We start from the raw sequence: 15,270 nt of genomic DNA on the forward strand, positions 1-15,270 counted from the left end.
CAACTGTCGCAGCCAGTGTCTGCTTCTACAAAACATAAGGAACCAATGTCTACTTTAGAAGAGTAAAAAGATTGCAATTGCCAAAAGATAAGTACGATGAACAGACAAAGATTGGTATAAGAATGAATCCATCGATCACTCACTCATTCTAATTTTACTAAATGTCAAGATTCATAGATTATGTATACTTCAAATCCAATTTAAGCAGAAATCACTCATTCACCTGCAAAGGAGTGGATGGTGAGGCCAATGGGCAGACAGGACAGCTCCAATCTTGCACTGTTAGAGAAGCTAAGCAATCAGACAGACTGGCATGGCAGACAAATAATTCGGTTGCAAAAATCAAACGACCTTGACTGAAAGGAATTTTGCACTAAAGCAAAAGCCATGCCCCAGAGAAGAACTCCAAGGGGAATCCATTTGAAAAGGTATTCATCCATCTATCTTCCAAATCTGCTTCTATCAGAAAAAACAGAAGGAAAGGGAACAAAGGGAATAGTTAAATCTTTCCTTCACACAGTCTGAAATCGCTAAAATGTCGATACCAACGAAAATATATTTTAGAAAAATGAAATTTGGGACCTGTCTTTTTTTTTTTAAAGGCAAGCGGCAGACCCCTGAAAATTGGGACCTGTTACACTATTAAAATCTGAATAGATGGCATGCAAGGAAAACCAGACACCATACACCCAAAAGTAAGGTTTTTATAAATATTTAGCCTCACAATGAAAAAACCAAAAAGGAAAATACTCTAATGGCAATAAATACTGGGGCACTGAAAAAAAATGATTGGCTACAGAATACCACTAATGAGGGAAAAAGAGAAAGTTGAGCAGGTCAGCTGTACAATTGCTCACCAAATTGGACTACTAAGCTGTTCCTTCTGCCCTTTGGAACCATTAATTTATATCTGTTGGCGATATTGATGCCCTTTGGAACCATTAGTTAATATTTGTTGGTATTTGATAGTTACGGGTCAATCAAGTGCGTGTGCTCAACATTTTCAATTTGTACTGAATTTCTGCTATATGCTTTTGTGAAATATAATTTTTCTAAGTTGGCTAATTATGGTAAGCCTCGACTACGATGGTTTGAATCGGTTGGGAGTAGTTAAATAAAGCTTTCCATTGTTGATGGTTACGAGGAAATTGTTTTCCTCAAGGCAAGGGAAAAATTGTAAAAATTAGTGTCATTATTCAAAGTAGAATCTTTCCAAGATGCTAATCAGAGATCAGTCCGAATTTTCTCCTTAAATGGATATGCCTTATTAGCATGATTTACAGAAACTAATTAGGCCTAAGCAGGTTTACTCAATCAATATCATACGATCAAATTAAGCAATCAGCCACACTATGGTTTAATGTAGCCTCTTGGATAATAATGTATTATTTTGTTCAAGTTAATGTAGACATTGTTTAGTAATGAATTAATTGAACAAATTGGGCCAGCCCAGCGATAGGCTAATTACTTGCACAAATTGAACATGTACCTTCAGATCAGTTCACCGAGGCTCTTATAAACTTGATTGGTTTTTAAGTATGATGCACCCATTTCAGTTTTATAATTCATATACTGCATCTAGCATCCAAAAAAAAATTTATGTGGCAATGGTTAGATCATAAGCCTCTTATCTCACCGAGCGTGAGCTAGAACAAGACAATTCAAGCTTGATTCGATTTCCAAACTACTAAGATGAGTTCATAAGCCCAGGCTCGGATCAAGCATAGACCGTGGGAAGCCTTACCATATAAAAAGTTAAAAAAAAAAACATATTCAAGGTGGTTCCTTCATTTAAATGTTGTGGGCCTTGCGGTGCAATTACATGAATATACCCTCCATTACTTTTCTCTTAAATGGTAAACATGTTAGGTGATCCTATTCCATCCTCTTCCACAAGTTATGCTTTAAAATTGGTACAAATTTATTGCAAATGTAGCTTTTAGGTCTAATCGGTTTCCTCAACACATTGACTCTGCTCCACAGAGATGTCCTAATTGATTGTCATCCAAAACCTAGCCCTAAAATCCTGACTCGTTAATCTTGCCCTAAAATCAATTGGCAGGACTACAAACTTTGAGTTAGCAATACGTCATCCTTCTTCAAGGCTATGATCATGTGGCTCAAAGCAAACGTAAGTTAGAAATCCTCTAAAATCCTTTTCTGGTCCATTTTGGACGGTGATTCGACGTCAGCGCTTGCTTGCGTATAATCATGCCTAATGTTGTACACTGTAAAACATTCTCTAATAAAACATGATTAAGATATTGTTATTGGCAAGTTATTGCCATACTACGATGTCAGTTTGGAAAAACTTGCTGCAATTTACTGTTTTTCTTTTAAGGCAAGCTGGGGTTAGGCAGACCCCCACCAGTTATTATTCAACGTACCACTAGGGTTTTGAACCTGCAACGTCTCACCACAGTGATAGCTCCTACCAACCACGCAGAGCCCCCATTGGTTGCTGCAATTTACTGTTGCCAGTTGCAAAGTTGCGCACTTTTCCCACAAGTAGTTTCAGCCTTCTTTGTGAGTGCATCCGAGCGCGAACATGCACACACACCGGGGAGCACACGACTCTATTGCCATTGCAGTAACTCCAGTGATTGCTTGTGGATCAGAGCATCGCCTGCTGCCACAACATTATAACCTGAACTTGTAAACAAACAGAAAGAAGAAACTTAGTATAAACATGTAATATCCGAGGCAAATTGATTATGAAAGCTTGTTGTTTGTGATATAAAACAAAGCAATAACAATAGAGGCGAACTTCAGGATAAAGTAGAAAGCTGTCGAACCAGATCAGTCCAGATGCAGGCTTGCATAGGCTAACCATGGACAAAGAGATACCAAGAATTGGTTTTAGAAAATAATTTTCACCCACCAAGAGCACGAGACCTTATGGTTACAGCCGTGACATAGTATGTTAATGAAACAGCAAAACAGGGCTAAGTTAATTGGAACATAATATACTGTAATGAACTGATCTGAACAATCAATAGATTAGATACTGGAATAGCACTACTGGAGCCAGCCTCCAACCCCGAGTTCAGTAGACATTGATACTGCTGATGTAAAACCAAGGATTGGATAAACTAATGTTTTCCATCAAGAATCTAAAAAATAGAACCGAGAAAGAGGAATTGAGGCAAGAAAGAAAGGCCACCATACTTGTCACTCTCGAATGTGGTGAAGCCTCCCAGGAAAGCTTTTGTCCTTTCCAATCAGTTATCACCCCCCCAGCACCTTCGATGACTGGTACTAGAGATAAGAAATCATAGGGCTGCAAGCAATCAGACATTGAGCAAGGATATATCAACTCTGAAACTTCATCAAGAAAATCAGTGAAATTCTACAAAACAAAAACTGTCTTCAGTATAGAGCAGCAGCCTCCAACTAGTTTCAGTCAGTCAATGAAAGGTTGGATTTGTGCATAATCCAAGGCACATTTTCTTCATTGTTTGCACAAACATGCATCAAAAATCAAATACATTATCTACCCCATGAGAATGTGCAAACGCACAGGTCTGATAAGTAGCCAACCCTTGACAGATTCTATTTTCCCATTAGGCTCGTCCTTGCAAAAGAACTTGGACCACAATCAGCGTAAGAGTTGCATGGGAGAGCATACACAAATCAAAGACCTTTGCATCAGAGAGAGAAGCATAGGGCATTCCATCTAGACACATACAGCTTTGTTTTCTTTCTTTTTTCTTTTTTTGTTCTTAAAGTTTATTTCATATAAACATCAATCTTTTTCATGTATAGTCAACTAAACCTTTTCAGATCCCTTCAAAAAAAAATTTGTTTCAATGATTGTCTCCTGCTTCTTTCCGTTATATTGAAATTACTTCACCATTCTGTTCTGCCAGATGCATGTCCTGTTCCATCTACATAATTTCGGATAAGCAGAAATAGGAATCAGAAATAATAATGTCATTTCTTGACAATCAATCACGGATCAATGTAACTTGTAGTTGACTCAGGTCATGCTGCTCAGACAAGGTCATGACAAGTGTTGTTATATTCAATGACCATTATTGCAACTCTCTTTGTTCTTGTTCAACTCAATACTGGTTATTTTCTGAACGAGTCACCATTTCACATTGACTGTAATAGATTGTGATGGGGGAATATAATTCTAAGCAAATAGATCAATGAGGGAAAGCCTGAAGGCATAAAATCACCTTAAGACCAGATTCAACGACAAGATCAACATATCCTGTTGCCAAAAGGGCATATGCATAGCAATCACACCCATATAATGGCACCTTTACCTGAAATGAAGGTGCAACTGTGTAAGGAGACAAGCATGGTAATATAGTACCCATTCAGTATTAGCGGCTTGGGAGATGTCAAGTGCTACTATAAAAGAAATGATCAGCCTGTTAATACATAATGTGATGTCATGTATGTAACTACAAGCTACAAGACAAAAGGCGCATAAAGAAAAACAATGACTATAAACTATCATAAATAAAATAGCAATTGTCCTACAGAGACTGGTCTTTAACCTATATTTTGAAAACAAACACGGCATCAAAAGATGGCATTTTGGGACTCATGCTTTTAAATAAATAGACAAATAGAACCTTGAATCTAGTTTCACCCATAAGATCCATCTGGAATGTTTATTCTATCCTTGCTTTGTAGAAGTTGTTTCTACCCTTATGGTCCACAGAAAGGCAGCTTTACAAGTTTGTTACAGGAAAATTTTGTGGTTAATGTGTAATAATCTGAGTTAATGCTACTTATCCCCATTTGTTTATTTCTTCAAAAGGATGGTCCTTAAATCAATTTTCAAAAAATAGGGTTCTATATTTTGGAAATAGGGTAAAGGATGGATCTCTGAGATTTCTTGGAGAGTTGTCCCTGCAGACAAAGACAAAAAAAAAATAGAAAACACAAAGAGAAAACCCTGAAGAACAACAGGACGTCTCACCCTAACTGGGTGATGTCTTTTAATATTTATATGTTGGTTGTTACAGTTACAATAATGCCCCTCTCCCTTTATGACATTTTTACATAATGCATATGGAGTCTAAATATGGATCCAAAACCCATGTATATTCTAACACGCCCCCTCAAGCAGAGTGTGGTCAACGACCATAGACAGTTTGGATTTCAGATTCTAGCGATGACGAACAGTAAGAGCTTTGGTGAAAAGATCAGCCACCTGGTCTTCTCCTCGAATAAAGACCGACTGAATTTTTTTAGCATTTTTCCGAACAAAATGTTGATCAATTTCAACATGTTTCATCTTACCATGCTAAACTGGATTAGTAGAAATAGCTATTGTACTTTTATTATCACAATAGTGTAAAGTGCTGGATATATACTGATACAAGCTTAACAATACTTGTTTAACCCATGCAACTTCCGCAAGAACAACAGCCATAGCCTGATATTCCGCCTCGGTACTTGAGCAGGCAACAGTTTTTGGTTTTCGACTAGCCCAAGAGACCAAGAGCGTTCCCAAATAAACACCATAACCAGTCACCGAACGCCTTTTGATAAAGATCATGGGCCAAATCTGCATCAGAATAGGCTATAACCTTAATGGACATATGAGAACTCACCGAAGAAGGTCAAAGATAGATAAGGCCATCTGAAAGAGTATCCTTAATATATCTAAGAATCCTCTTCACCACTTCCATATGTCGCATCTAAGGCTTATGCATAAATTGAGAAACTTGATTCATTGAAAAAGTCAAATCTGGAGGCATGAAGGTCAGGTACTGTAAGGCACCAATAATGCTTTAATATTTTTCAAGTTCGGGAAAATCAGCATCAGACTATTACCCATCTGAGTTAGAATAGCCATGGGAGTGAGTACATGTTTGCATTTCAGCATTCCACTGTGATGTGGTATGTCTCTAACATACTTTTGTTGCGAAAGAATAAGATGTTTTGATTGTTGATCCACCTGCACACCCAAGAAGAACCGAAGAAGGACCAGATCTTTCATGTGAAATTTACTATGAAGAATGAATTTTAGCTGAGTAATCTTTGCATGATTGTTGCCTGTGATTATTATATCATCTACATAAACCAATACGACTGTGAAAGCAGATTTGTCATGATGCACAAACAAGGAGTAATCACAATGACTGCACTCAAAACCAAGAGAACAAACCACATTGATGAAGGTATCAAACCATGCTCGTGAAACTGTTTTAATCCATATATGGCCTTTTTCAGTCTCAGAACAGTGGTCTGAGTGTCTCCCTCAAGATAGCAAGTGGATGCTCCATATATACTTTTTCACACAAATCACCATGGAGGAATGCATTTTTAACATCTAACGAGAATAAATCTCATCCATTAGATATGGCAAGAGACAAAATAACACAAATCTCTCCCATGCGAACAACTAGACTAAAGGTTTCATCAAAATCAAGTCCATGTTCTTGAGTATATCCTTTGACTACCAACCTGGCTTTAAAGCGCTCGATGCTACCATAAGATTTGCATTTAATTTTGTACATTAATGACAACCTACCATGTTTTTATTTGTTGGTCGAGAAACTATTTCTCATGCATTGCACTCATGAAGGGTTGTTATTCATTATTTATAGCATTCATTCATCGTGAATGACGACTAGCTTCAACAAAAGACCGGGATTCTTGAAATCAAGTATACTTGAAAGTCCAAAGAAAATGACTCATAACTGACCCATTTATCAGGAGGGTGTTGAATCCTGCTGAACATGTGAGTAGAGTGAGGTTGTTGCTGAACGAAACCAACGTTTATTGCATTATTTGATAGCTGAAATGGAAAACTGCTAGTAGGCTTATTGGAGGTGCTATTGTCAACCAATGAAGGAGGATCTATAGTCTGATCAGCAGTGGAAGTAGAGGGTAGTGGAAGTAGTGGACTGAACGGGTTTCGCAGTTGATTTGCTATATTTTTCAGGCTACTGTCCACCTTTTCTGCTATAAACCTGTTTTAAAAAATGAAAATCTGGTTGTTGTTCATGTGTTGGTTGAGTATTATCAACAGCAACTTTGTTCGTAAAAGCATGCTGAATTTGTTGTGTGGATGATGGCCAAAAGCAAACTACCAGTGATTTCGGATTATGCAGCCCCACAAACATCATCATTAAAAACAACATGACAAGAGATAAGAACCTTATTGGCAGCATGATCAAATCATCTATATCCCATGTATTCTTCGTCATACCCAATAAATTGACACATGGTTGCTCTAGGAGATAATTTATTTCGCATCGAGCCATCAATATGGACAAAGCACAGACATCTATATAAACATTGATCATGCATATTTTCTGCATTTTATATACATATTTTTATTCATGATCCATCGAAAAAATAAATTTAAAACTCATTCTTGTAAATGTTTTCGAGAAACTGCTTTAAAATCAAAATAGAGATGAAAATCGCACATTCAAAACCTTCCCTACGTTTTTTCAGAGTTTTGATTAGTTTAGAATTTTTAGTTTGTAGTTTAAGTAATTTAGGATTTTTCAACTAACATTTTGTTTTGTTTAGAAGTGTTTTTTTTATGAAACACGTTTTAGAGGAGTGTCCTTTTGGAATTTTCAGAGAATTTAAGAGAGTTTTTCATAAAATCGTGTGACCTAAATTTCTAATATAAAAACCAACTTTTAAGCAGAGAGGGGCGTCTTTTCTCTGGGAATTCACGCCCCTTTGTCTTCCTCCCTCTCTTCTCTTTTTCTCCCATTTTACTCTTGGCCAGTTCCTCCCTCGGTTCTTCTTTCTTCTTCTTCGTTTCATCTTACCTTTAACCTTTGTTATCGTCGGCTTCTTCATGTCCCTAACATCAGAGGCACGTGCATCCTGGAGAAAGACTACATTCTTCTTCTCAACCCCTCCATCGGAGGTAAACGGCAAGGTTTGCTTCTTCTTTCCCGTCTCTCCATAGTTTCTTAGTTATATTAGTGCTTGGTTATTTCGTAGAATACATGCATAATATTTCATTATTGTATATAGTATAATTTAATCTTTGCATAATCACTGCATCTAGTTTAGATTTTTGTTTTCTAATGCAAATATATATATATATATATATCACGGTTAGCATCGCATATAGTGTAAAATGATTTATGCAGCTTGTCGTAGGAAGAATAGTGAGAAATCGCTATTTTCATATCATATAGTGGATTTCCTTTTGTTTTCGCAATTTAGTTTCTTTTAGTGTTTGTTGCTTGCTACTGCAATTTGTGCGAAAGAAAAATCAAATCTGTCATCGTTGAGAGATGTTATCGTTCTTTATTATTGAAGCAATATTGGTCTGATCAAGAAACTGGAAGCCGAGGTGCAGACTTGAATTTTTTTTAAGAGGACAGCACAATATCATGTTACAAAGCTGAAGCCGAATACAATTTTATAGCAGACCTGTGAGGTGCACGCTGAAGTATCTGAGCACACGTGGGTCTGCACAACTCAGTTCACACGTTGAATCATGAGAACCGATTTGCGCAAAAATTCTTTTTGGTACCAGCACTATCAGCAATATCGGTTTTCTTGTCATTTGGGTTTCAATTAGTTAGCTCTGAAGTTTTATTTGTTTTTGTTTTTGTTTTTTTTAGCTGTGTAATCAGTTCATTAAAATATAGTCATCATCTTCGGTAGTTTATTTTGTTTTGAGTTGTTCTATAGCAGGTAGTTAACATAGTTTTAATTTTCGGTATAGTTAAATTTTTGTTTTCATTTAGTTAGTGTTTAGAATAATCATTGTTCAGCAATCGAATACTTTTTCTTTTGTTATAATTAGTCATATCTTAAATCAGGTTTTCTCATTATTTATTAGTTAGTCATCTAGTAATTCAGCCTCTAGGCTAAGCATTGTTTTTAGTGTAATCAAGTAGATTAGATTCATTTATAAGTTTTAATTAGTAGTTGTTCAGTTCATGTTTTCTTGAATTAGAATTATCAATTTGTTTACCTTATTTCATATTTAATTAGTCTTCGTTAAGTGTTAATTTAGTTAATTTAGATTCACGGTTTTAATGTTCAAGATTAATTAGTTATAGTTTGTTACATGTCAAGTTATTTGTTTTGAATTAGTTAGTGCCTTTCCTGTTTCAAGTTAGTTAGTTTGTTATCAAGTTGTTATTTAGTTTGTTGCTTAGTTAGTTTATTTGCTACATGTTAGTTAGTTTGTTTTAAATATGTTAGATTCTATGTCACATGGGTGCGGGTGCGGGTGCGACACGGGTGCGGCGCAATTTCAAAAATTTTGGACACGGGGACTCGGCTATATATATATTAAAAAAAATATATATATATATATATATAAGACTCGGTCAAAGTTGTGCCCATTAGGGGACAGGTGATGAGTTGTGAAGGCATTCTGTACACTTTCTTCGTACAGGAATAATTCACTTTTGGGCACTTTCTTCATACACTGTAATAATTCACTTTCTTCATACAGGAAAAAACCACAAAAACTTGAGTTGTGCCCATTCTGTACTTAAAACTTGAAAGTGTACAGGTTTTTTAGTTGTGATGGGTTTTTTTCCTTACAGCTGTAGCCCAGAAAATTTAAAAAAAAAATTCAAAAAAAAAAATCCAAAAAATGGACCAAAATGACCCTGGGTGCGTTGACCACACCCAGGGTCGGGTTGACCGAGTCCGAGCCGCACCCGTGTCGGTGCGTGTCGACGCGGGTGCGGCGACCTTGGAGCCGAGTCCGTGTGACATAGGTTAGATTAGGTTGTTAAGAGTCTTATTTTCTTGATTTTTTTTAATCTAACATAAGATTTGGGCATAGTTTTATTCGTTTGTTTTGTTTTTGTTTTGTCTTTTTCAGTGTTGTGAAAAGCGTTGAGGCGTAGCAAGGCGTTCCACCAAAAACCAAGGCGAGGTGCAAGCCTCGAGGCGTAAAGCGTAAGCCTCAAAAAAAATGTTGAAAACTTAAAAAATATTATAAAAAAATATCTAAAAATGCAAATAAATAAAAAAATGCTTTATTGATTAAATAACAATCAATAAGAAATAGAAAATCTCAAATACGTAATAAAAAATTTGAGATTAACATATAAAAGTAACTAAAAACTGATTACATAACTGGAAAATATATGAGATTAACCAACAAAAGTTAAAATATATGAGATTATTCTAAAAAATATGAGATTAACATATAAAAGTAACTAAAAAATTGATTACATAACTAGAAAATATATGAGATTAACCAAAAAAAAGTTAAAATATACTAAGAAACTGATTACATAATTGAAATAACTGGAAAATATATGAGATTGACCTACAAAAGTTAAAATATATGAGATTATTCTAAAAAATATGAGATTAACATATAAAAGTAACTAAAAACTGATTACATAACTGGAAAATATATGAGATTAACCAACAAAAGTTACCTTATCTCTTACTCGAGCAAATGCTGCTTCAGCATCTCCACTAAACAAATGGGGACTTGTAGTATACCTGGAAAAATGTTACTGGTTCCTGAGAACTGTATAGGGAAACAAATAACAAACAATATCAGAACACTGCATGTAATGAAAATGCCTTTCCTAGGGTCCAGCTCCAACTTTCTTGCCCCTTGTGCCATGATCACTCCACACAAAAAACAGTGACAGCCTCACATACATGCACACAGACAAAGAGAAACACTTGCAATGCATGTGTGCACACACTCACACACACTAATGAGTACCAACACATGAATGCATGCAGACCCGGATTCAAATTTGCACATTTAAAATGCAATATGCTACAACTAAAAATAGGAAAAGAGTAAGAAAAGGGAAATGAAAAAAACCACAAGGCATAAGCAAGTTTACCCTAAAGAGAAAGAAATATAAGGCAAAGAAAGATGGAATTCATACAGGTAGGCATCAGATAGTTTACTACAGGAACGTGTGGAAATTTCCTCCCCATTTAGTGTAGTCCTTCCGCATGCACCAATCCATCTTTCCTTTAAAACAGGCTGGTCAATGATGCCAAGAATCTGTAACAGTTTTGTCAATTTAAGAATGAAGAATGGTGTATTTTCATTAGAGAAAATAAAACAAACTTTTTAAAAAAGGTCATGTAGCATACCATTTTTGTGATGTTCCTAAACAACTAATTGATTGGAAAGTTTACATGTACTAGGTAACCCTGTCATGGCTTAAAGAGAAAAAACTAAAGGGCTCATGGTAGAGATAGATGATGGCTAGGAAAAGGTTGTTGGCTCACTAGCTGTATCAAATTATGGGTCTCTATGCTAATTCCTCCATTGACTAGGAAACTAAAACAATCCCATACTCAATAAACAAATTAAGATCTAATTTAGAAGGATAAAGACAACTTTTCTTTTTTTGAAGCCCTCCTTTTACAATGTATCCGAAAAATATGGTTCAAAGATGCAATTCATGAGAAATTGTGGTTTTTTTTAGAAAGCCTCTGATGAAAATAACATCCTTTCTTTATAATAATGGGAATAACATTCTTGCACAACTCTTTTTTTCATGACAAATCTGGCATGAGGATATCTCATCCTCTTCTTTATGTTATGTACATTGTTCTGCTGCTATTTAATGAATTCCCATTTGTTTTGTCTCAAAAGAAAAAAGACAAATCTGGTAAAAGCTAATCCATGATCGGCACTCTTGGAAAACCAGCAGTTGCTTTTGCATTGGTACAAAGATATTTTTCTAGTCCAAGAAAAAATGCTACTTTTACAAACCAAAGCAAAAGAGAATCCTCCAGTTCTAGGATGTCTAGAAGTTAAAGTAAATAGAGGGGTAGCATAACAACTGGGCCTTTTGAAGCATGTTTACTTTGTGGGATAAAGCATATTTCACGTACTGTAGATTTTTTATTTTTGAATTTCATCAACTATGGAATCCAAGTCCCATGAAAGGTGAAAAAAGAACATCATTAGGTATAAATTGAATTAACCTTTGATGATGCTCTTTTTTACTGTGGACGGTGCAGTTAAAATAGAATTGTTGATACAGAGGAATCCGCTATCAACCGTAAATCAAACAACTATCATTAGTTTATACATGTGCCATGGTTTATCAATGTCAGCTTAATACTAGTTCTAACTTCAATAGGGTAATGTCACTGCATTAGTCAGAATTTGTGAAAACAGGTTAAGAGCAAATAATTGCGAGCATGCATCCTACCGGTTTTCCATTGTACAAGAGAGCAATAAGAGTGCCAAACAAGGGCTTCCCTGCAATCCAAAAGAACGTCAAAATAAAACAAAAGATCAATGCATTAATTTTAAATATTAATGACGTCTTCATTCTATGAAATCATTTCTTTATTCAGATTAATGCAGACCACATTGTGTTAAACATAAAGTAACAATCTATTATACCAGAAAAAAGATATCTAAAAGTTTTCCTTTCAAGAGGGCAGACGATTGGATGAGATACAGTTAAAATGTTTTGATGGTGATGACTACAATGCCATAAGCATGGATTATGAGTTTTATACAAGAAAATCCTGACTACGGCTCCTCATGGAACAGTGCTTCTTCCGTTGGTGGCAGAATACTAGAGAATTTGAAAAAAAAATTACCAAGGATTAGTGGAAGCAAATAAACACAGGTCAGTTTTTTCAAGAGAATTAAAAAGTAAACAGTGGATTGAAGAAGCAAAAATAATTCAAAATGTAGTGTCGTTCATTCTCATGGCATGTTAAATGCATCCTAGTAGTGAAATAACCTATATATGTAACTGAATATATGGTAAAGAATCTATCCATTATTAGGCTTGTAGTTTATGCATACACGAAACTGCAAAATAACACTGATGAGAGAGCATTGCATCAAAAAAGGACAGTAATAACTGATCAAGACAGCAATAACCATCCAGATATAGAAGGTTATTTTTAAAACTGTATTCACATATGGAGAAAATGAATCTTACACTAAAAAGGGATGGTGATACATCCAAGTGTCAAGGAACTAGATCATGCAATGAAATATGGATAGTTGAATCATATAAGCATGAATATAAACCACTTTGAAAGGGAGCTATGTATGTGTGTCCAAACTCTTAATAGGGAACCTTGCATATATACATCAATAATACTCAATATTTTACATAAAGCTGCAAGCCTATCATATCATTTCCAATAATTAGAATTTCTCATAAAGAGCACAAGCGAAACTACATTCAGAAATTCTTCCATGACCAGATATTGCTTATGCTAGTTCAAGTAAGGACCTGTAATGAAACTTTTTGTCCCATCAATTGGGTCTAGAACCCACACGTAATCAGTATTTTTCTCTTTGCACCTCCATCCATTCTCCTCTCCATATCTAAAATGACATTTCACTACCATTAATGTAGTTCCCAAAAACAAATAAAAGAGTATCACATGTTTCATGCTTGTAATTTTGAGATCACACTTTATGGGGAAGACAGGCAATGCAGTCTAATTCAAGTTCAAACATCTTACATTGCATGAGAAGGAAAGTTCTTCAAAATAATTGAAACCATAGATTCTTCAGCAGTTCGATCAGCAATTGTCACTGGACCTACAAGTATCTCAAATAGAAAGACACTTCATTAGAAGTGAGGAAATTCAACCACATATTGCATGTAGTACCTATGTACACGTCAAAGTCAAATCTCGTTTCAACAAGCATAGAAAGTGCCAAACTAAATCATAGTTTATAACTGAGTCCAGGATGGGTTGCATAATTGTGTTAACGAAAACAAATTTATATTCTGAATTACATATTATAATGCTACAATTTTTTCAGTAGAAAATGTATGTCATTCCTAAACTAATTGAAGCAATGTACAGAAACCCTGGTTTTTCAATAAGTGGAATCACATTCCGAATAGAGTATAATCCACTGAAGTCTGAGATTACATTCACCAAAATAAGTCTAGACTTTTAGAGCTAATTTGTCCTAATGTAACAATTTTCCTGCTGAAATGTGTCTAGCTATGTGATTCTTCGAGCTGCAACGAAAGGAGACTAATCATATGATCTTTAGAAAACAAGTTACTACGATCCTTGACACAGTCTATGGCTTTGATAAGCATAACTTTGAGTTATAACGATAGTTTTCATAAGCAATAACTCATTTCGAAGTATCTGCAACTACTTTTGCAAACTAGCTCTGTATCTTTTCTAAGAATCCATTTCTCCCGGTTCAAAATCATGGGAGTTGGATTGGTGATAGAAATAACACAAAAAAATGTGAGATTTTCTGGTGTATTTGGAGTGATGTAACAATTTTTGTCATAACAAAAGAGTTATCTAAATAAACTTAATTAGAGCAACATTTTCTTTTGCACATGCATCGGATTCTTAAGGCGTCCTTAGTGGAATACAATTCCTTGAACGCAGGAAGATAGCTAAGGTTATTCTTCAAAATAAATCGTTGACAAAACATCGATAATAGGAATTAAAGATCAAAAAGCTCAAATTTAACATAATTCACGAAGAACTTACTCAGATCATCCTTGTCCAAAATCTCAAACTTCTTGCGGAAATACCGACGAATGACCTCTCCGGCCGCATCGGCGACCTCGTTCCCCACCTTCAGAAATCCATCGATCTCCTCCGAAACTCCGAAACGATCTGAGTCCATCTTATTCGAAATCGACCGCCTGCGGAGATCAGATCTCCGCGGGAGAACGCTTATAGGGCGGGCCGGAAGATCTAGAGCAACGATCAGAAGACGACTCCTCCTACTCGGGAGAGATCGAGATAGAAAAGGATGAGAAGGAGAGGAAGAGCCGAAATCTAGGGCAAAATTCGGAGCGACAGCGAACATCGCGAAGAGAGAGAGGGTGGTAGCGAATAAAATAGGCGGAAAGAAACAGAGGGAGATTGACGTGGATTGCATTTGGCTTTGGTATTTATAGTTCCGTCTTGGCCGGTGGAGCGGCGAGAAATTCACCAAAGAACCGTTCACTTCGCTAATAATTACAGAAAACCAGTATTGTCTGAATTGGTTTTGAACCAAATCAAATCGAATCGATCAATTAAAAATAAAAGCTTAAAAGAAATTAATTAATTATAGATGTATAGATTATCTGCCCCTTTTTCGGTAGGTAATTGTTAGTGCTTTCTAAAAAAAACATAGTTTTAATGGTTTTATGCTCTATTTGAATGGTTAGATGTGCTTTCATTATAAGCAACAAGTTTTATTTCAATTTGATTTGATGTATTTTATCACAAAATTTTAGTACAATATCAACGGTTGATCTTTATTTTTTGTTTTTTTAAAATACACATATCAGAACAACGATGCTTAATCAATCAACTAAAACTAAAACTACTGGATTAATTCTAATTTTTTCAATT

The 15,270-nt window shown here is 35.5% G+C and overlaps 1 protein-coding gene across 5 annotated transcripts; it reads right to left on the reverse strand.

The window, feature by feature from the left end:
* Positions 1-2,195: 2,195 nt before the first annotated feature.
* IMPL2 (inositol monophosphatase family protein) lies at positions 2,196-14,790 on the reverse strand. 5 transcript variants are annotated; one of them, XR_016433331.1, is made up of 10 exons: positions 14,413-14,789; positions 13,405-13,483; positions 13,170-13,264; positions 12,120-12,169; positions 10,833-10,954; positions 10,362-10,428; positions 5,800-5,923; positions 4,185-4,274; positions 3,169-3,280; positions 2,196-2,647 (listed from the first exon to the last, which is right to left on the reverse strand). XR_016433331.1 is itself a non-coding variant. In XM_090014417.1 (9 exons), the coding sequence occupies exons 1-9, from the start codon at positions 14,735-14,737 to the stop codon at positions 2,577-2,579; spliced, it is 1,011 nt and encodes a 336-aa protein (XP_089870543.1). In that variant the 5' UTR covers positions 14,738-14,790; the 3' UTR covers positions 2,196-2,576. The 5 variants fall into 5 exon arrangements, 3 of the variants coding, with proteins under 3 accessions (XP_089870543.1, XP_089870544.1, XP_089870545.1); XM_090014417.1 differs by lacking the exon at positions 5,800-5,923 and having other exon boundaries at positions 14,413-14,790; XR_016433332.1 differs by lacking the exons at positions 2,196-2,647; positions 3,169-3,280 and adding an exon at positions 3,752-3,887.
* Between the last annotated feature and the right edge of the window lie 480 nt (positions 14,791-15,270).

Source organism: Nuphar pumila, chromosome 7 (assembly GCF_984573655.1).
Source record: "Nuphar pumila chromosome 7, dmNupPumi1.hap1.1, whole genome shotgun sequence".
NCBI lineage: Eukaryota > Viridiplantae > Streptophyta > Magnoliopsida > Nymphaeales > Nymphaeaceae > Nuphar > Nuphar pumila.

What these genes read in the sequence shown, in the direction of transcription:
- IMPL2 (XM_090014417.1), bottom strand. Translation starts at nt 14,737, where the DNA reads ATGTTCGCTGTCGCTCCGAATTTTGCCCTAGATTTCGGCTCTTCCTCT. An exon ending in AAACTATCTGATGCCTACCT is followed by an intron (nt 10,429 to 10,832) that starts GTATGAATTCCA and finishes ACATTTTTCCAG; the next exon opens with GTATACTACAAGTCCCCATT. An exon ending in ACCACATTCGAGAGTGACAA is followed by an intron (nt 2,648 to 3,168) that starts GTATGGTGGCCT and finishes TTACAAGTTCAG; the next exon opens with GTTATAATGTTGTGGCAGCA.